This window comes from Copadichromis virginalis, linkage group LG23 (genome assembly GCF_057382275.1).
Source record: "Copadichromis virginalis isolate Kocher_CV1m ecotype Utaka linkage group LG23, C_Virginalis_male_GT1.1, whole genome shotgun sequence".
NCBI classification, from domain to species: Eukaryota; Metazoa; Chordata; class Actinopteri; order Cichliformes; family Cichlidae; genus Copadichromis; species Copadichromis virginalis.
Genome location: NC_140639.1, coordinates 7,465,450 through 7,486,172, shown reverse-complemented (window position 1 = coordinate 7,486,172; position 20,723 = coordinate 7,465,450). Strand labels below are relative to the sequence as shown.

General features: G+C 41.2%; 1 protein-coding gene across 3 annotated transcripts; it reads right to left on the bottom strand.

Moving 5' to 3' along the window:
- Nucleotides 1-41: 41 nt before the first annotated feature.
- Nucleotides 42-20,484, bottom strand: dnm3a (dynamin 3a). 3 transcript variants are annotated; one of them, XM_085447317.1, is made up of 21 exons: nucleotides 19,859-20,483; nucleotides 16,279-16,352; nucleotides 15,726-15,875; nucleotides 15,419-15,622; nucleotides 14,682-14,780; nucleotides 13,717-13,877; nucleotides 13,498-13,640; nucleotides 13,282-13,417; nucleotides 12,805-12,872; nucleotides 12,577-12,715; nucleotides 12,390-12,476; nucleotides 12,213-12,283; nucleotides 12,057-12,117; nucleotides 11,431-11,457; nucleotides 10,623-10,736; nucleotides 5,906-6,015; nucleotides 3,175-3,286; nucleotides 2,374-2,535; nucleotides 1,873-2,096; nucleotides 1,628-1,777; nucleotides 42-431 (listed from the first exon to the last, which is right to left on the bottom strand). In XM_085447317.1, exons 1-21 carry the CDS (start codon nucleotides 20,017-20,019, stop codon nucleotides 398-400), a joined length of 2,487 nt encoding a protein of 828 aa, XP_085303443.1. In that variant the 5' UTR covers nucleotides 20,020-20,483; the 3' UTR covers nucleotides 42-397. The 3 variants fall into 3 exon arrangements, with proteins under 3 accessions (XP_085303443.1, XP_085303444.1, XP_085303445.1); XM_085447318.1 differs by lacking the exon at nucleotides 11,431-11,457; XM_085447319.1 differs by lacking the exons at nucleotides 42-431; nucleotides 1,628-1,777 and having other exon boundaries at nucleotides 2,030-2,096; nucleotides 3,149-3,286; nucleotides 19,859-20,484.
- Nucleotides 20,485-20,723: the final 239 nt, after the last annotated feature.

Sequence of the window (20,723 nt, the reverse complement as noted above, 5' to 3'; positions counted from 1 at the left end):
CAGCGATAGCTAGCTTCCAAATAATGACATTTGCACATGCATTCAAAAATAAAATACCTGTTTATTCACGGAAAATAGAAACAGTGCATGTATATTCTTTTCAGTATAATAATTCAGATTGATATTTTTATCTACAAAAGGTTCAGGCACTTGAGAGAAGCCAGCAGACAGTTGTGCACATTCCATCGTTTGTGGCCGTTGATATTATGTACAAAACAGGCTCAGGATGGAGTGAGTTTTGCAGACAGCAGCTCCCAGAGGAGACAGAGAAAAGCCCATCATCGTGCTTCAGCTGTATTATACATCATGCAGGTCAGGAGTGTCTCCGGGTAGCAGCCAGCTGCAGCTGAAAGGACCATGGGGGCAGATGGGTAATGGAGTTCAGAGCAGAGGGGGCTTATTTCACACTTGGGATTGCTGGGGGAAGCCTCCTGGAGACAATATTAGATCAAAGACATTACTATATGGTTTATATTAGCAAAGTTTCTATAAAAGTTTCTCTACATTAGATCTTATAACATCTTTCAAAATTTGAAAGACTTATGCATGATTTTGAGGACATGGTATCTCTGATGGGACGGTGCTGTCTCTCACTGTAGCTTTCTTAATCATCCGCATTTAAATTTCTAGTTAATCTGCAGAGAGGTACAGTCTGGGGCTAAGCAGTCAGGACTTTATAAGCTTTATACATTCAGCCTTCCTAAATAAATAAAGGAATAAGATAATTCTGAACCCTGGATAAAGATGTTCATGAATTAGGAGATGCCTTATTATTAGCAAGGAGTTGATCCAAGTGTAGCAGTGCCAGCTGGGGCTTTCCGTTGTTCCTAATTCCAAGTTATAATTTACATATTTCTATATTTCTTTACTGTGTTTTTATTTGCCCGTAGCTCCACACATGATAAGCTAAATAGACTTTATAATGATGAGAAAATGCACATAAAGGCAAGACTCATAAAGCTGCATAGAGCATACAAGTAGAGTACAAGTACAAGACTGATTACAGTAAGATCGTGTCCCAATGACTCTATATCTATAGGGGAGCCAGACAAGCATTAGGCTGGATGGAAAGACTCAGGCAAGGAAAGAGAGTGTATGAGGGAAAGAACCTAAAGAACCATTGGAGAGCACAGAGGAAATGAGGCAGAGAGAAAAAGGAGAGACGGGCCAAAAGCAGGGGAGGAACCAGTGAAAGAGGAGAAGTAAAGAAAAAGTTGAAGAAAAAGAGGTACGGGCAAAAGGAAAAATAATGGTTATTGCATGAGGGAAACTGAGGAAGGCAATAAAACAAATGCATGCTAGAAGAAAAAGGGGGAATGAAGGACAGAGAGAAAGATGAAAAGTTGACAGGGCGCTCAGCCTGTTGTATCTGGCTCCAGTAGAAAGCATGCGGAGGTCTTGTCTACTGAGGCTGATGGGAAGGAGAATATGAGAAACACATTTTCCAGCAGACCCCCACCCAGCTCAAATAACAACTTTTTCTAACCCTGTGCCTTTGTACGGGAACATTTGATTTTGCATGTGTGCGCATGTGTATGCATAAATGCCAGGCTTGGCGAAGCCTAGAGGTCATCATTTATACAACAGGTCAGGTTTCATGGGCTAATCTCTCTGGTTTCACAGTCACCTTGGCACCAAGGCTGGGGTACGATTTTGTTGACTAGTGTGCTGCCGAGAGCCATTAGGGGAGCTTTTGGGTCCAGCGCTGGGCACCCGAGGAACAGGTGGAGCATGGCTACGGATCCCAGGCTTACCACTGGCTGCAGTTTTAGGGAGGCTTGGCAAGAGAAGCAGAAGACGAGAGAAGCTTAAGTGATAGGTTGTACAGATTTGTTTCAATGAATCCATCTATGTATATGTGTACATTTGCACCTGGATGGTTTTATCCAGGAAGAATCCACAGGTGGAGGCAAAGGGGTAGTGCAGGTAGAGGTGGAGATTTCTCCAATGGCAGCGAGCGCCTCCTTCAGGGCAGCATGCTTTTGGAGCACTTCAACTCGGTGCTGTTGCTGCTCTGGTGACTCATCCATCAGAGCTGAGCATTCTCCCAGAGCGTAGAGTTGGGCCAGGAGCTCAGAGCTAATGAACTCCTTAACCTACAGAGAGGGATTATAAACTACTGTGAGAAGTTAAAATGTAACTTTGTGAAGTGGTATTTTATTCTAATTCAGAAAAACGAATCTATATTCTTAATCGGTGGCAAAAAATGTTTTTTTACCCCCTGAAAGTTTCTTTTTTTCTGTTGGTCAGGATATGGATCAAGTGGAATTTCAAATTTCAAAAAAACAAAAAATGTAGAAAAAAAAGTGAAAAGGATTTGCTGCACCAAAAAAAATAAAAATAACAGTTAAAAGTGTGGTCTGGAGAGCTTACACTGTTAATCATGAGGTGCATCATGGTCTTTGGCATTAAGTCCCTGACCGTCTTATAGATGATGCCCATGTAGGAATCAACCAGGTTACTAATGGTCTCCACTTGACGTTCCAGCTGGGGGTCGGAGAGGTTTTCAGGAGGTCCATTCCCCTGCTCATCCACCTTAGTAAAAAACACACAAGTTGGGACATATATATACATCTTAACACTATACAGACAACCCATTTAAGCAATAATCTACAGTGTAGTGTGCCATGCTACAGGGACTGCTGATATACCACAGCTAGTAATTTAATACAAATACAGATGTGTAAAGAGACAAAGCTTTCTTTTATATTTAGTGGCCACATCTATTCCATGTTAGTAACAAGAAGAAACACATTTGATAGGATAAGAACAAGGAGAGTTGAACACAAGGAACAAAAAAGAAGGAGTCAAGGAGGAATGGGCAGAAGAAAAAAAAAAGGGGGAGTGTGTGAGGGACGAGGAACTGCTGATTAGAAACAGACCAGAACACACACACACACACATATTGTAGTGACATCATGGACCAAGAATGCTGTACTAAAGAGCCAACGACAGAGCGGGATGGAAGGGGTGGGGGACTTGCTTTTTCTCTTTGGCAGGGGGAGAGAAAGGGGAACATGGAGAGAGAGGGGTAAGGGGTTACAGACAGGGTTTAAGGTTAGCAAAGCCAATGAGTGCATATAACTCAAAGGTAAGGTGCAGACAGGTGCAGTTCCCCAAAGCTAAGGTCAGGACTGGGTTTAATTACGTTGAATTAGGGGTCAAAGTACTAACAGCAACTTTCTCAGGGTAGACTCCGGCCCGTAGCAGAGAAGCCTTCCAGCTGTCCAGCTCCTCCTGAGAGTTACAGGCCAACTCCAGGCATTTGTAGTCCTTATACACATTCCTGCAATTCATTACAATCCTGTCAGAAATGTCCAAAAAATATACAGCAATAACACTTTTAACTCAAGGGAGCTTTCTGCAATACGGAGTAATATACACAAAACCTTATATACGTTGTACGGGAGACTGGCCCAGTGCTTACCTTACGGTTAAGAAAATATACAGTTCGTACCAAACACATTTTCCGATGTGTTTCATGGGAACTCTGATGAACGTATACAAGACCTATTATCCATAACAGGAACTTTAACCTTTTCTTGTGAACTCTGTGTAGGTGATTAAGCCAAACATTTAGTTATAGTTGCGAACTTATCAGCTAGGGTGTAGAGTGTTTAAAAGAGAACATCAAGGCCACTTGGACGATTTCACTGTTTGTATTCGAAATTCTTTATATACAAATATTATTTACTAAGCCTCTGACCCAATCTGTACACAAGTGAAATGTTACTGGCACAAGGATGCCTTCATGCGCTAACCCACAGACTGTATATATATCTTTATATACAGTCTTTGTGTAGCATTTTGTTTGTACAGAAAAAATAATTTCTTGTGTTTCCATAACAAACGTTTAACAGTTTTATTGTTTGTCAGTCTGGGTACCGTATTATTCAGTCTGCTTTGTAAAGCAATGTGCAGTGTGTCCTGCAAATATTTCTCGTTCATGCTGATAAATTTGTTTGTAAAATCAGCCAATGGAATCTTTTTAAATTTACTTTGTTTAAATGGAGCACTGGCTGACCTGTGTCCCATTACTGCATCCTGTATAGTAATAATAAAAATATAAGTATACATCAAGTGATACACGGGTAACAGAAGCTATCAGGCTCTATGTAAACTGATGTGTGTCAGGTCTATGTTACACTTTCAAGTAGGCAACCCTCCCCGTGTAACATGTTGGACACTTGCAGATCTAAAGGGCATAAAGACAGACGCAGACACTTTCAACTAGATTAAAACACACACAGAAACATACACGGCACCGATATACACACATATAACACATACATCATTTATTGCTTCCCAAACGCAATGCTTCACACGACCTTATTCACGGCAGCTTATCTCCTTATCATCATCATCACGTATTTTTTCACCGTGATTCATACCCAAACTCAGCTTGCTCTCTGTTTGTCCTCTCACGTCCCTCTTCACATCATCTGACATCTCAACGCTTAGTAACAAAGTCAGAAACAAGTAAAGAATCTGGAGCAGGCCGTGGCCCATCTGTTAAACATTTTTCTTTAATCACTCGATTGTTTTTTTCCCCCTTTTGTTGTTCCCTCCTCACATTCAGAACACGTAGCAATTAACCTCAAAAATGTGAAGACTGTGTGTGAGAACAACAGACAGCAGAAACTGAGAAACTACACTGTGGTGACAGAGAGGTATACAGAGCGATGAAGAAATAGGCTTTTAGTTTGTGTGCTTATAACTGGGCTAGTATGGGTGAGGCTAATAAATCAGGGTGTGGTGGCTAACAGACGGGGAGCCGGGCCAACCATGACAATACTGGAGTGCTATTACACTAAGATCAGGACACTGAACATTCGTTTACACCAGTGAGCGCATAAGAAAATTGTTCTCTATGTTGATTTATCACTTACACCAACATTTGTTTTAAACGGCCTTTTTTTATGCTCTCTCCTCAGCTCACTGGGAGCTTTTTCACTAATCTGAAGGAATTTCTGCAGCGCTATGACTGCTTTAGATTTGAAGAGTTTCCTGAGGTTTTGATTACTGTCAGACAGGGACAAAGCCACACACACAAATACAGAAAGAGAAACAGAGTGAGGGCGCAGGAAAGGGGGGTAGAGGGGTTGGATTGGGGGGGGGGCGCCACAGGACAGACTTTGACACATTCCTGGCCCATTGGCTCTGATACTCTCTCTCTCTCTCTCTGCTGCTTTCTTTCTCCCCCCCAACCCTTCCAGTTCTTCCCTCTCCCTCCTTTTTGTGGTGAGTCGAGCAATTCTTTCCAAACAAGAGCAGCCTCATCTCTGATCCAAGCGCTCTGGCTTTGATTAGCTGCTTAATGAGCCTGCCGTCGGTATGCTGTGGTCTATACGCATGCTCTTTGCAAAGGCACATACACACATGTGGAAACACACACACGCACTTATGAATTCAGTTTGTGTGTCCGAATGTAGCATAGCAAAGCATTATAAACAAAGCCCACATGCTCTGGTACAATCAGCCAGGCTTTGGGTCAGCTCCAGCTCCTAAACACTCTCTCTCTCTTGCCTCTTATGTTTTCCCTTTGTCTCTCTGTCCTTCTCAATCTGTTTCACACCCATAAACTTAGCAAACCCCAAACCCAGCTCTGCCCTCAAAAGCCTGGCATATACTTAGAGAGCAAAAAAAAAAAAACGGCATCCGCTCCAGTACCCGCTGGATATCCCTTTTGGTTCCGGTGGCAAAGTTGAATGGAAGAGGTCGGCGGAAGGGCAAAACGCCACTCTGACATCTCCTCCCTTTCCTCCTCCAACATGTCCACCCTCGTAAAATATCACAAAAGTTTCATCGAGCAGGTGACAAGAACAGAACTCCCTTTTCTGACTCACGCATTCACTCACCAAACAGGCACATATGAAAAAGCACACGCCTCCAACCACACACAAACCTTAACTCTGTGTTGAAGATAGCAAAAACATATTTGCTGGACATGAAGCCCTTTTCCACGTCTCTGAGCTTTAAGTTGTCCAGTGGAAGCATGTACTTCTTTTCCTTCTCCTGAAAAAAGACAGAATATGAAAAGATAAAATTTTGACATTGGTATGCAGAGTAATATACGACACCATAGAGGCAATAACAGCGTTGATAGCAAAAACCACCAGAGACTAAGGCCAGTTTGCATGTGTCTGGTAGTAAATATTTCTTAGCGTGCACCTAGAGAAGAAAGTGGAGCCAAGAGACATGAACTGTAATGGGAAAAGTGTCAGAAGGCAAGGCGAAATGGAGATGTGGAACATTGTGCTAGGAGTGCATCCGAGTTCATATAAGATGATGTGTCTGACTGTCAGACTGACTCACATTAACAACTCACAAACTAGTTCAGGAGAATCAGTGGGGGAGGGGGAGAGTTGCCATAAGTCTATAGTCTGTCATCACCATGGGGACTTATGAATGACGGAGAACAGTTGGAGGAGTGGAGCGGCTAGTGTGAGGAGAACCAGACAGTATGGAGGCAGGATGCAGAAAAGTGAAGCAGGGAGGGAGGGAACGAGAGAAGTAGTATGAAAAAAAGAGGTAGAGAGGCCGGGCCACATGTGAAAGTCATTACTCAGACTCAAGCTCTAACACAACATTTCTCCTAAAGTCAAGCCCTTCCCCCTCATCTCTCTATTCTCCAGCCTGCTCTTTCTGTCTAGCCTTTGAGAAAGGGCCTTCCATAAAGCCTGGTTATAGGTACAGCCATGGATGGATGGAGAGTTCAAAGAAAAAAGTGACCACCAGAGTCAGAATACCTAACGCCAGAAGAGCATTTTTTAACAATGTGTAGATTCGAATATGTGCTCATGCGTTTGATCATGTGCACGAATGAAATGAGAGGCGACTATTCTGGAAGTACATTTTGGTCATCAGTCTTTCTCCCAGTGCTTCCCTGAACCCTACGACTCTCTTCCTTTGCTCCTCTGTCCTTTTTTTTTTTAACAAAGGGGCCCACTTCCTGTAACAGAGGTTGAAAAAAAAATGACAGAACGCGATTGGCGCTCATACAGCAACATCTGGGATCGCTTTAGACGGAGAGGGAGGAGACCGGAGTGAGTATAGGGTGCTCCGATGGGGTAGAAATAGAAAGTAGAGATGAGAAAGAGAGGAAGCGGAGGGATAGACATGGACAGAGGGAGGTGAATTTCGCAAAAGTAGACAAGGAAATGTTGAGGAACATAGAAAGCAGGAGCGATTGTGAAGAAGAAATGGGGAGAAACTCCAGACCACTCCAAAGTTGATTCCCCCATGGGTCCCATCAACCCATATATGGCTGCTAAGTTCCTCCCTAACTCTCTCTCCTTCTCTCACTCCCCTTATTTCCTTATGCCTTCCCTGAGTGAACAGGCAGATCCCTGGCTGAATGGGTGAATGTGCCACGTCAAGACTGGATACTACATCGGGACACAGCCCTGCGGACGACCGAATCAAGGTACACTAACATGTCTGAAGGAGAGATGCCCATAGGAGTGGATGTCTGATGTGTGTGTCTTGCCCTACGACCCAGCATTGGAACCGGATAAGAAATATGAGAAAAACAGAGGAAACCTTTTGTCAACTCTCCAACGCCTCATGCAGGACTGCAAGAAAACAGCCAGAGATGGAAAAGGCAAGGCCGAACACAAACGAGAAAGGGTCCTGCTCCGTCATCCCAGTGTTCAGACTACCTGTTCAGGATCTTACTGGTGTACAGTAGTCTGCACATTGGTTAGACTGTGCAAGGAAGTGCATCAGCAGCTTATACTAATGCCATCTACAAATACACAAGAGAAGATGAAAACTGCACATAGTCTATGCTGGCAAATATAAGGTCTATTATTTTGTGATGTTTCTCGCTTGCAGATGTGCAAGTGCCTTTAAATATGCATATACTATCACACGATTTCATATCTTTAATCACTGTGACCAGCTTTATACTAAGTTGCACAATCTCTCATCCATTTTGTGGTATTTGTCAGCTTGAATTAACTGTCTTTGTTGACTAGTGAGAATAACACATGTGAAGTATAACTTGACTGTTTTTCCTGTCTTTTAGGGCTGCAAACTAAGAAGGCTACAAATCAGCTAATGAGCTGAGCTTATTTTGCGCACAGCAACTTCAGAAAAGCTCTAACCTAACTTTTTCCACAGATTGCCTCACACATTTTGCATGTGCATCTGCTTTGCAATATGATTGCTCTTGTGGTTAAAGGACATTGTGGCATTGCTTTGTATACACATTTGTGTATTTATGTGTGTGTGTCGTAATCGCAGTGGTGTCAGGGTGGTCGTGAAGGATCATACATCAGAGCTGCTGTGTCTGAAGCTATGTCCCCCCTTCCTAGAGGCTAATGGACCTGAGATAGGCCTCACATGCAAACACATAGAGGAGTGCATGTAGATTAAATGTATAGTCATGAGCCGTCTGTTTTTCTTCAGCTCCCTGGTGGAGTTCTGGCAGTTGAGGGGTGAAGGAATGTTCGTCTGTTCAATGTGCTGTGAAGATTAAACTCTGAACGGTTAAGCTGCACTTTCAGCATGAGGTCAGTGCAGGGTACATATATAATAGAATGAAGATGTAATTCGAACAGGTTAAAACTGTGTGCATGGAAGCAATCAACACAGAGATGATGAAGGGAGGGTGGCAGGGGAGTTTTGGGGGGTGAAGAGGGGGGAAGAGGGGTTTTTGGGAGTAAGACTGTGGAGTAGTTGAGAGGAGAGAGGGGGAGTCAAAAGGGGAGGTCTGCAGTGTAGAAACAGCCATGTGGGATTTCTCTGGGCAGATCTTGGAAGCTGGTGTTTGGACAAAGCTTCAGATTTTCCAGCCAGGAATGTGCACAGTCCCAGGGAGACTGCCAACCACAGAAAGGGGGAGAAAGAGAGAAAGAGGGTGAGACAGACAGAGAGAGGGAGAGAGAGAGAAAGGAGGAGTAAAAGGCAACAGAGGCAAGAGAAAGAAAGAAAAAAATAAGTGTGTGTGCGTGTTGGGGGGGGCAGCAGTCAAAGAAAAAAGTAATGTGTGGAGGTAGTGTGGGCGGGGGGTTATGAGAGCGGGAACTGTGAGCTGTGAGGGAGAAGAAGCAGGAGTTTGGCTTATGCGTCTGTGTGTATGTCTATGTGCACATAAAAAAAATCAGTAGATCTCATCTCCTGTGATACCATGGGTGACTTAAAATGCACATAAACGAGTGATAAACATGGTGATGAGGTGCAGAGATTAAACAACCATAGCAAAAATGTATAAAGATTTTTTTTTTAAATTTTAATTCTTATAGTAGCTTTAATCCATGTAGTGAAGCATACATGTCTCATTTTGATCATCAGCAGAGAACCAGCTTGCTGCTCTGATGTGGTCGACAGATGATTACTTGCCTGCAGTTGTATTACTTCTTGCCTGTGTCCAAAAAAGTCTTTGTATGACTGAGTTGATTTGCAAATGCTTAGTAAGGGAATGACAGCAAGAGGAAACCTAAAACACTGTGTGTATAATATGGATGCCTGGGGCTATGTTTGGAACACAGCGTTCAAGCAATCCAGTGTTTATCTGAAAAGTGACCATGTGTCTGTCTGAGTGAGTGTATATTTTTCTCCACTATTTGCATGTCACTTTGTTTACATCAGAGTCTGCATGTGTACTGTATACTGTATATACAACCCTGTCCACTGAGTGCGTTTGTGTGTGCATGTGTGTATGTGTGTGAGTCTCAGTTTGGCTTGGGGCAGCTCCAGCTGTGTCAGAGTGAGCCGCTCCAAATGCCTAAACTCCCAGAAGAGGAAGAAAAGGGGGGAGCAAGGGGGAAGACTGAAGGGAGAGCAGCACGAATGGGAAGGGGGGTGTCAGAGGAATGAATGGAGGAAATGGTGGGGTTCAATTACAGGTCCAGGTGGTAGGAGAGAACAGCAAGAGTTAGCTGGACAGAGAGAAGGGGGTTAAAGATGTGCTTTTAGTTGTGACTAGAATGATGTCACTGTTTGTTTAGCTTAAACCTTCAAACTATTTTAGTGTGGTTACCAAGAACAATAACTTATTTGTAAAACAATCAACATACTGTTGCTAAAAAACACTCAATTCTCAGTCTGTCAAACAATGTCAAAGTTTCTTTATCGCGTTCACAGTCACAAATGTTAACTATCCAGCCGTAGAGTTTTCATCCAGATGTGAATGTTTACAGGTGCTTGTTTCTATCCGTAGAGAAATGCTCCAATGTGTTTCCCCTTCTCTGATCTCTTTCCCTCTACTCTGCCCTTCCCTCTTCCCATGACATCAGCTGTGACAGGATGAGACTGTTGTGGTGTGTCTGCCTGTCTACACTTGCTGTGCAGACCTTCTGCTCCTGTACAGCAGGCACAGACAGGCAGACAGATGGCAGCCCCACTGACATCAGAGCAGAGGGCCACTAAGATCTCTGCCACCTACTTCTTCTTTTTTTTAAGAATGTGATCTGAACAGATGAACAATTTTACTTTGCCTCTCTAAAATGAACAATTAACACACTATTTCAAGCTTAGTTTATTTATTTAAATAAACTGATGATGGCTTAAGTGCATTTCTGTGTTTTGGACTATATAAATAAAATATTTGAAGTGTAATTCATCTTGATAATAGATATTCAATTCAGTTTGTCATTAAATAAATGTGAAGGCCTTACCTTGTCATCCTTGAACCATGAGAGGTTCTCTGCAGAAAGTATGAACCAGTATTCCTTGGCTCCACCTTTCATGATACCAATGTTATTGATGGTCAGCCAACCCTTGCGTATGACCTGCATCAGTCAAGGGTAAGAAGCTCAGAAGGCAACACAGCAGACAATTGTTCACAGCAAGGCACAATTCACATGAAAGCATGAAAAGCAGGTCATACAATGAGAGCAGATTGTGCTGACGAAAACAAGAGTAAAAGTCAAACAGCTGACACTGGAGGAAAAAAATAACATTTGTGCGGGTTAGACATTTGTGAGATACACAGTGATGCAATCAACAAAATATTTAACTGAAAAACAGCTTGCACAGGTGTTTAAGAGAACCTAAAAGGGTAAAGACGGTCGAGCAAGCACAGAAATCAGAGCCTGGCTGTTCAAATTTGGGAGAAAACAGGAAGAGCGGTCAAAGGTGACAGACAAAGGCACTGTAAAGGAAAGATGTGTCAAGTTATAGGAAATGAGACATATTATACCAAGATAACGTATACTTCCTGCAAATGTATATTTTTACAGTGGGGGAACTGTGAAAGAGAAATTATAAGATTAGCACAGACTGAACAAGAAAAAGAAAAAACACTTTCTGAGAAAGTTGCAGATGATGAAAGATGTGATTATTAAAGCTACAAGGAGCCATTTTGCTGTGTTTGCTGCAATCAGTAGCATGCCAACCCACAACCCTTAAGCTTCACCGCTGTGCACACATATTGCCAGCAGAGGCAGCAGTGAGTGAGAAGATTTAAAGAAACGGGTCTCCTACTATTAGACTTGAATGAGGCGCCACACCCTAGAGAAAAAACAGGAGATGAAGCAGCAACAGAAAGATGGAGTTCATTTTTTCATTATATGACAATTTTTGGGGATGGCGCCAACAATGACTACATTTAACAGTTAACTATTAGCAAAGCATCACTCGGGACTTTGAAAATAAATTTTTTTTTATTTACCTTTGAAGCTGTGGTTGAAATTTACTGCTGTTTAGCAAATATTAACAACACCACATATCAATGTTCCAGTTATAGTAGAAATGTGTATTTAATTATCACTGCTAAATCAAAATGTGTCACATAAATATGTCTACATATAAATCTAATAGAAAAAGACTAAAATGTCTTATTTTTGCTGTGGCACACAGATATGCTATGTGCCACAGCACATAAATTAAATGCGTTTAAAGTTTGAATTTTGTTTGTATTTTTGCAGATTCCTTGTACTGATAATAATTAATAATAATTAAGTTGTCAGGAGATTTAACTCAGACAAAAGTAAAGCTAAGGATCAATGGACTGGTTCAACTGACAAACTGTCTCAGAATGCCTTCATTTGCATTTTAGGGCTGCATGATCCCTGGTTCATTTTATTAAGCCAAGCCATTTAGACTCTCACCTGTTTTCCTCCAATCCGTGCAGCAATCTTGGTATTGGTGTGATTGTGCATCTGGGGGGAACTAAGATAAATGAAAAGCAAGTCTGATTTAATATAGTGTATAATTAACGATGCTTATTATTAGCTAGAAATCTTAAAGGTGATGTGGAGACTCACTTATTGAAGCCAACAAAGTCTTCATGTTTGGTATTTATGTAGGCTACCTGTATGTCAATAAGCAACATGACCTGGACAGTGCGAACATATGTTAACTCATGAAATAAAACAATACACAACATAAGAATGCAACTGAGTAATCCAAAACAATTCATCCCTTACACAAATATGGATTACCTGGTCTCTGCATTTAGTCTCTAGTTCTCGAATTTCAGTGGTAACAATTCTTTCTGTCTCATCTCGCAGCTTGGGAAAGGAACTGAGCTACAGAGTAAAAACAGACCACAAATGAGATATGACACAGTTACTACACCACGAAGTGTAGAAAGCAACACACAAATACATGAAACAAGAGTATTTATACCTTGTCGATACACTGGTACAGAGTGGTGGTTAGTTCCTGACTGACCATGTCAATAAATTTAACACATGGCCCTTTTAACCTCGATATCTGTTTCTTTACTATGGCTTCAAAGGCCGTGTCAGGGGTGAACAAACCCGTCCTGTAGGGAAAAAAATATAAGATGTTACAGTAGAAAAACAAAAAAAGACCAAAACAATAAAATCACTTGACACTGCTACTGTACTGAACCTGACACCATGGGTGTTTCTGATGGCATAGTTGATTTCCGTCCGCAGCTTCCCTTCATCAGACCCGATCTTAAGACATGCAAAGATGCACAGTACTTCATAAAAAACAGCACTTGGCTAAGGAGCAACTTGGTTTATCATTACACTTATTAAAGGAAATGCAGGTGCCCGAAGAACATAAACCAATCACCAAAACCATAAACATCATAATCCAAACAAATAAACAAGGCACCCACACACACACATGAAATGATGCCAATCATATATATATAAAATCTCTGTATTATTCTAGAAGCTATTTGTATATATTGAACCTATTTCTTATATTTGTAACTTTGTAATACATTGTATTATTTAATTTTGTCCAGTCTGTAACTGTTCTTATTGTGTTGGATCAACTGTAACCACATAATTTCCTTAGGAATTAATAAAGTATTTTGTTTCTGATTCTCATTCTGACACACACACACACACACACCTTGATTAGTTCATAGGGGAAACGTTCATGGAAGATTCGATTGATCTTAGCTCCTCCGGACAGGTTGACGGTGTCTACTTTGTCACCTGAGCCCTCAATCAGCTTCTCAAAGTCAACAGCAAAGCGCTGAACTAATCTAAAAGACAAACATGCAGGCTATGAAAAACACAGAAATATATATACATAGAATATGTATACACAGAATGACTGACTCACTGTAGCAATGTCTTGGTCCTTCGTGCGGGGTCATTTGGATTAAACTGCATGTAATCTTCAGCTTCTTTCTTCAATGCCAGAAGCTGGCTCTGCAGATGACTACGGAAGGCTGGCAGTGTGTCCCGAATGTGGTTTGTGAATTGCTGAAAACAAATATTGTTAGTAATAACACAAGCACATAATGTAATATTTCTCAGTTTAAAAGTTCACATATTGAACCTGGTTGAGTATTCTTTGTAAATAAGGTGTTCCCATTTTTTCAGACATGTGTTTGTAGGCTGGGTGGGACAGGAAGAACTCCTTCTCTGCCCTCAGAGCTTCCTTAATGTCCTTTTTCCCATCAATGTCCTTCTGACTACGGTTCACCACCCCTATGTAACCTGGGGAGAAGGAGTTGAAAGGGAAATTATAAAAAGGTATGTAAGGATAAGGATGACAATGTGCACTAACAGGAAGGAGAAATTACAGGCCTCTGATGTAAGATGGATTCAACTCGCATTTTCTGGAGGGTGCCTGGGAACTCTTCCCAGACCACCATTTGTTCCATTATAACTGTAGCATACAAGCAGGAAATGTGTGTGTTTCTGCAACAGCAGGGCGGATTGTGAGGGGCAGGCCAAATTGCCTATTTGGTACAGTAATAGATGTAATAGCACTAGGCTTCACATCTAATACTTCAGCTCAATGCTGCTACCGGCGGAATTATTTCAGAGGGCTTCCATGGCTAATGCATTAGTGCTGTAGGAAAAGCATGAAGCAGCCAGCACCTGGTGGTGCTTTAGCCAGTCTGTACACTGCCTGCATTGCCCAATTCCAGGCCTCTGTCTCTTCCGCTCTCTCACAGACACAAATTACAAACTTTTCTAAGCTAACAGCTGGGCTGGTGCCTATCAGTTCCCACTTGTCAGACTCTACACTTCTGGCTGATACACAAACCAACACCATCAATAATCCATTTCTTACTCTTTATCTCTTGCTGCATACATAGAATACATGCACATACACGCACACACTGAATGGGAGTACAGTGATGTCACGTAAAGAGCTAAAGTTATCTTTGTGCTTGGCTGTGAGTGAGCTTGTGGCTGGTAATAAATACACAATGATTATGTCAATCCTCTCCAGAGAGTCTCTATTGCGATTTGATAGCACACTGAGCAAGAACACACACACAAGCAACACACCTCTGCGTAAAGGAAGCAACTTGTTCTCTAGTATTTGTCTGGCATTTGTTCCTTCATCCATCAGGTCCAGCTTGGTGATTACACCTATTGTGCGCAGCCCTAAAGAGAAGAGAAAAAACATGCATATTTCCATACAAATGTGAATAAGGAATATAACATCCATCCATCCATCCATCTTTTATTAACAACAGAGCATGAAATTTTTTTTCAAATGGTTAAACTGAGAAAATGTATGATTTTAAGAAAAATGAAAGTTATTTTAAATTTGATGGCAGCAACACATCAACTCAAAAGAGTTGGGACAGCAGCTTGTTAACCATTGTGTAATATCCCCTATTCATTTAACAACAGTCTATAAACATCTAGGGACTGAAGAGAGCAGCTGCTGGACTTTTGGCAGAAAATGTTGTCCCATTCTTGTCTGAAAAAGGATTCTAGGTCAACAGTCCCTGGTCTTCTTTGTTGTATTCTTCAATGTGCCAAATGTTTTCAGCGGGTGAAAACTCTGGGCTACAAAGCCATGCTGTTTTGATACATGCAGTATGCAGTTTAGTATTGTGTTACTTAAGTATGCAAGGTCTTTGTAAGGCCTTATGTAAAGAAACAATTCCAAAATTCTACCCATCTTTACTTTTAATAAGCTCTTACGCAACATCCCAACTTCTTTGGAACTGGTTTTATATTTTAATAATGTCACTATTTAAAAACAGCAGGACATTCACAGTCATGGGGCTTACCTTGAGGGTCAACATCTTTGGCCAGTTTAAGTGCATCAGAGTTGGCCAGGTCAGTGTTGGCAGGTGTGACAGCCAGGATGAGACAGTTTTCCTTACAGATGTACTGCATGATCATGTCTCGTACCTGGTACTCTATGTCTGTTGGCTGATCGCCTACAGGCACTTTGGTGATGCCAGGTAGGTCTACAAGAGTCAGGTTCAGCACTGTACACATACAAATAAACACACATGGACATAAGGTTTGTTTAAGAACTAGACCAAAAGTAAGTTAAGCGGGGCAAGTAAAACACAAGGACCTGCACAGTACCATGTGGTGAGTGGATCCGTAGGTGGATGGGAACAGGAGAGATGGCTTTATTAGATCCCGTAAGTCTGTGTGTTTCTGTCTCGATTTCCTTGCGGATCTCGTCAAAATCTGTAAACTTCTTTCCCTGACAATGTAGAAATTCACCAAACTCTGGGGGAGACACAGAGCATTTGAATACATGCAGCACCTAAACAATAAGAGGCTCATAATATCATCTTAGCATTACAGTATCTTTGGAAAAACTCTGCCTAGTCCACCAAATCTATAGCTGTTCTTAAAATTAGTCAACTGGCTAACACAATAACATAGCACTAACTTTCAATATAACCAATTTTTCTTGCAACTGTTTTCTTCTAGCAGCTGTCTTAAAATACTTTGACTGTTTCTGAGAAAAAAAAAATGCTATCCATCATGCCAATCCTCTTTTTTTTTATAGAAAAGGGCAATAAAAAGCAGGACTCTATGAGGCACAGTCATCATAAGACGCCATACTGCCATCTGGTGCCAGTTTTAAAGAAATGCTATGGCATGACATCCCTATGAGCTCTCTTACCTGTGTTATCACTTAGCAGCTGGAGAATTAAAGGTCTCCGAGTAACAATTCCTGAACCCCGCGGAAGGAAGTCTCTGTTAGAGGAAAGATAAAAGAATATACACATAGATGTGCGTATTATTACTGGTGCTGATTCATCTTCCCCGCCACCACCAAACCAAATATAAAACATTAAGTTTACCATACTATATTAATAATTTTACATACTTTGCCCACAGATATGACCATTAAACTGAAAGTATTTAGGGAGTACCTTTATAGCATTAGACACAATAGCACCCAGTATTAGGTTTAGTTCAGTTGCCATACTGCTTAAAAAAGGGGTGTCACACTCACTTCAGTTCATGGACCTCATGTGTTTTGTTGGTGCTCACCTGGGCCGGACCAGTAAAGCAACTGCATAACTTTAATTTACGTTACTGTACAAATTGTCAAGATCTAGAAATCAAATTTTCAGTACATGTGTATACCTATGTAGTAAAGTGAAGATATACAAGACACTACAATTTTAACTTCCCTGGTCTTTGTAAGCCATCTGCTGGGCCAGGTTTGAGCCTGTGTTTGACAGCCCTGTCCTAAAACATCAGCAACGTTCTTGTTACCAAGACCAAGAAAATGATTAGCATTTAATCCGCTGAACCAGATGAAGAATTGAGGAATAATCAGATATGTAACCTGGATGGTATTAACCTGGCCTCTAGTAATACTGTAAAGACACCTATGATTTTCACCACTATATGTCCTTTAAGAGACACAATAAACTGATATATAGGACTGCCTTCTTTCATCTCTATTGTTACTTCTAGGCTGCACTATTGTAATTCTGTAGTCACTCCCCCCAAAGCCTTGAGCTGATCTAAAATTCTGCAATAAGAGTACTAACATGGACTAGAAAGAGAATTTCTCCCATATCATCTCCTTTTCACTAACGCTCTTTTAAATCCAGTTGAATTTAAAATCATATTATCCCATATTATCCAAACCAAGCACTTCTCTGTCAGACTGCAGGATTACTTGTGGTTCCTAGAGTTTCCAAAAGTAGAATGGGAGGCTGAGCCTTTACTGCTAGGCTGTTCTTCTGTGGAACCAGCTCCCAATTTAGGTTCAGTAGATAGACTTAAAGCCTCCCTTTTTGATACAGCTAACAGTTTCCACTGAATCAGCTGACCCTGAACCATCCCTTACTTTTGTTGCTATTAACTCAGGCTGCCATGGGACTTTCCATGAGGAACACAGTATTTCTTCTCCACTTCCCTTTTGTTCACTCCCAGTGTTTTTTTAATATAACTATCACATGTGATAAATTTTTCTACCCTCTCCCATAGTTTGTGCTTTGTCCTTTTTGTTTCGTGGTCTTGCTATGCTTGCCTTTTCTCTCTTTTTTCCCCTCTCAACCCCCAACAAGTCACAAAAGATAACTGCTCCTCCTTAAACGAGGTCTCTTCCTGTTAAAAAGGAGATCTTCCTTCCCACTGTTTCCAAGTGCTTGCTCACAAAGGATTGTCTCATCATTGGGGTTTTCTCTCCAATATTATAGGGTATAGCACCTTACAAAATAAAGCAGTCTGAGGTGACTGTTGCTGTCAATTGTTGCATTAAAACAGCATGGATTAGATTGGGTAATAAAGCTAAATAAAGGGTTAATTCTAGAGAAACCAAATGCACCGGGTATAAATAACACTCCCTTTCCTTTTAAAATCAGATTCAGGAAGTTTGTTTTATTACATCCTGTCTTAGTTTAAACAGCTGTTGCAGTCATTCACAAAAAGAACATACTCATGTCCAACAGGTATGTTACAAAATATCAGGACGTGAACAGCCTGCTGCTGGAATGCCACAGATTATTGCATAGACGGCCTACAGATCAGAACAATGCATAGGCCTCCTACGGCTAACAAAGCTTTACTGTCTCAGGAAGCTTGAAGACTATTGACTTAATCATCAGTTTTCCTTCCGGACAGGATAGAGGTACTTGGTCTCCTCATCACACACCAAATGCTCTCAGTTGCATTTAAACTTTACCCAGACAACACTGTTATTCATAAGCAAGCGAGGATATTTTTAGGACCTTGAAATCTGTTAAAGGGCAGAAAAAGATGAAACAAAACAAAGCTTGTTTAGCTCCACCTTGGTGAACGTAATGACTTACAAGATAGCAAGAATTCTGCTTTGATTGTGTTTCAGAAGTCATATTAACTGTCACCTATTCAGTGACACCTCTCTATGAGATAAGCTGCTATACTGACTACTTACATACAGACCCTGACATGCCCGGCATCCACCACTCCAGACTAGCAACATAGCATTTAAGACTAGAGTTGGATGGATGCCATGATGTAGAAAGTATGAACACAGGCAGCTGTATTAAGTTTTCCTTTCACTTTAGGGAAATCATGCATTTCACAGGCCCAACCTTGAACAGTTTTGACAACAGAAAAAACTCACCAATTGTATTTTAATACAATTAACAAGTTATTTAAATAAAAAAAATACATATTTTCTGACAACGATGCAGGCTGTTGACGATGTTGTTGATGATAATTTGAATCAAAATTTGAATTTATCGCTTCAAAGACTTGTTACCACTGATTTTCAATCCAGTTCTCAGTATTTTCCACCTGTTTCCCTTCATTGGGAATGGCTTATTGACAGCCACTTTTCCACTAAGATAATTTATGATGAAGCTGCAGTGAACAGCGGATGGATCAGCTGAAGGGGCCTATCATCTTGTTGGTGCAAAAATACTACTTATGCCTGACAATCTTCTTTGTTGTTTTTTGGAGATTCAACTAAAGAAATTGGACGAAACTGTGTGTTTTTGCAACAGGCTGTTGGCAGCAAAATACCCAAAGATACAATTTAAAGTGGATTCTTTGCTAAGTTGTCTGTTATGTGTAAACACAACACTGGTTCATTACTTAGTTGCCTTTTTGATTCTTCAGTGATTTTTAGATGTGTTAAGTTAAAAAAAGAAGACAAACAATACCTTTGAAAATAGTCAGAAATTGACAGAAAATTGGTGGGGAAAAGACAATTTTCAACAAAAGAACATTTAAAAAAAATTACAAGAAAGTCTGGCTACTTAGAAACAAAAAAATGAGCTGTGGGTCAAGATCACAGTATTTTCTGTATAATACTGTGTGTATAACAAGTATATACTGTAATATATATAAAATGATTTAAAGTACTGTATATAAAGTGTATACAGTACATTTTTTGCCATGCCAAACCCGAGTAATGTGTCCCCAGTAGTCTCACACAAACGTAGTCATTACTCCACATTAAGCTCACTGGTTTATGATCAGCCTAACTAAGTTGTGACAATTTGATTAATTAATGGTGAGTATAGCATTTGGTTCATGATGGTTCATAGATTTGGTATGACTCAAATAATCATCATCAGTTATAACATTGTAACTTCACCGTTCTTTAGTAAAGAGTGAGTCACTTAGGGGAAAGTCATGAATATGAAACTTGTTCATAATGGTTATGACTAATTTGTAAAAGATCTGTTACAAATGAAAATGCTCTCTTGGTATCAGTGGTCTCTGTTGTATAGAGATGAGTATCTTTGGTTTACCTGCCAACAAAGTTTTCCAGCACGGAGCTCTTGCCTGCGCTCTGGCCGCCCACCACAGCAATCTGGGGCAGGTGGAGGCTGCAGCTTTCCCCCACGCTGCTCAGGGCATCTCGAAGGCGGTTGACCAGCGGAATTAGATCCTCCATCCCGCGGTTGCCCATCGCAACGGGAGTAGCTACCTGTCCAGCTCCTGCCAAGCCTCTTTACCTCCGCTTCTAGTCTACACCACTTGATAAAGTAACTATCATAGTGAGTGGCTGCTGGTAACCAGAATTATTATTGCTGTTATTAAAAACTGCAAATTAGAGTTTTCTTGAAGATCGGTGTGAACTTTTAAAGATCCGCAGCTTTAAGGAGTCGTTAGTACGGTCTGGTTAGTGTGTCTGGGAACGACGATAGTGTCCACATTTGTACTCACGCCCCTCTGCTCTCCGAAAAAAGCTCTTCGAAGTCATTTTCCGTTGTTTTAAAACTCCAGCAATTCGTAACGGGAGTCGCTTTCCTTAAACTCGGGACATTTTTAATTAGTTAGTCACCGCTCACCGTGCTATGTCTGGTCTCTGTTCAGTAGAAAACGCTCTGATTTGACAGCTTACGGAACAGTTTTGTGCGCATGCGCGGTAATAAAGAAGTTTAACTCAGCAGCCCCCACCCCTTAAACAGGAGATAGACAAACTTCACAGCCAGTTATGAAGGTACCCCGAATTAAGAGAGCGCACGCGAGGATTCACTCCTCCAGCTATTTAAAATCCCACGTATCCAGTGTGGGGAGGTCTGCGCTGCTCCCCTCTCAACACTTGCAACAAGAACCAGAGTGTGCGATTCATCTACTGTAAATAACGCTGCTGCATTCTTCACCAGAGCA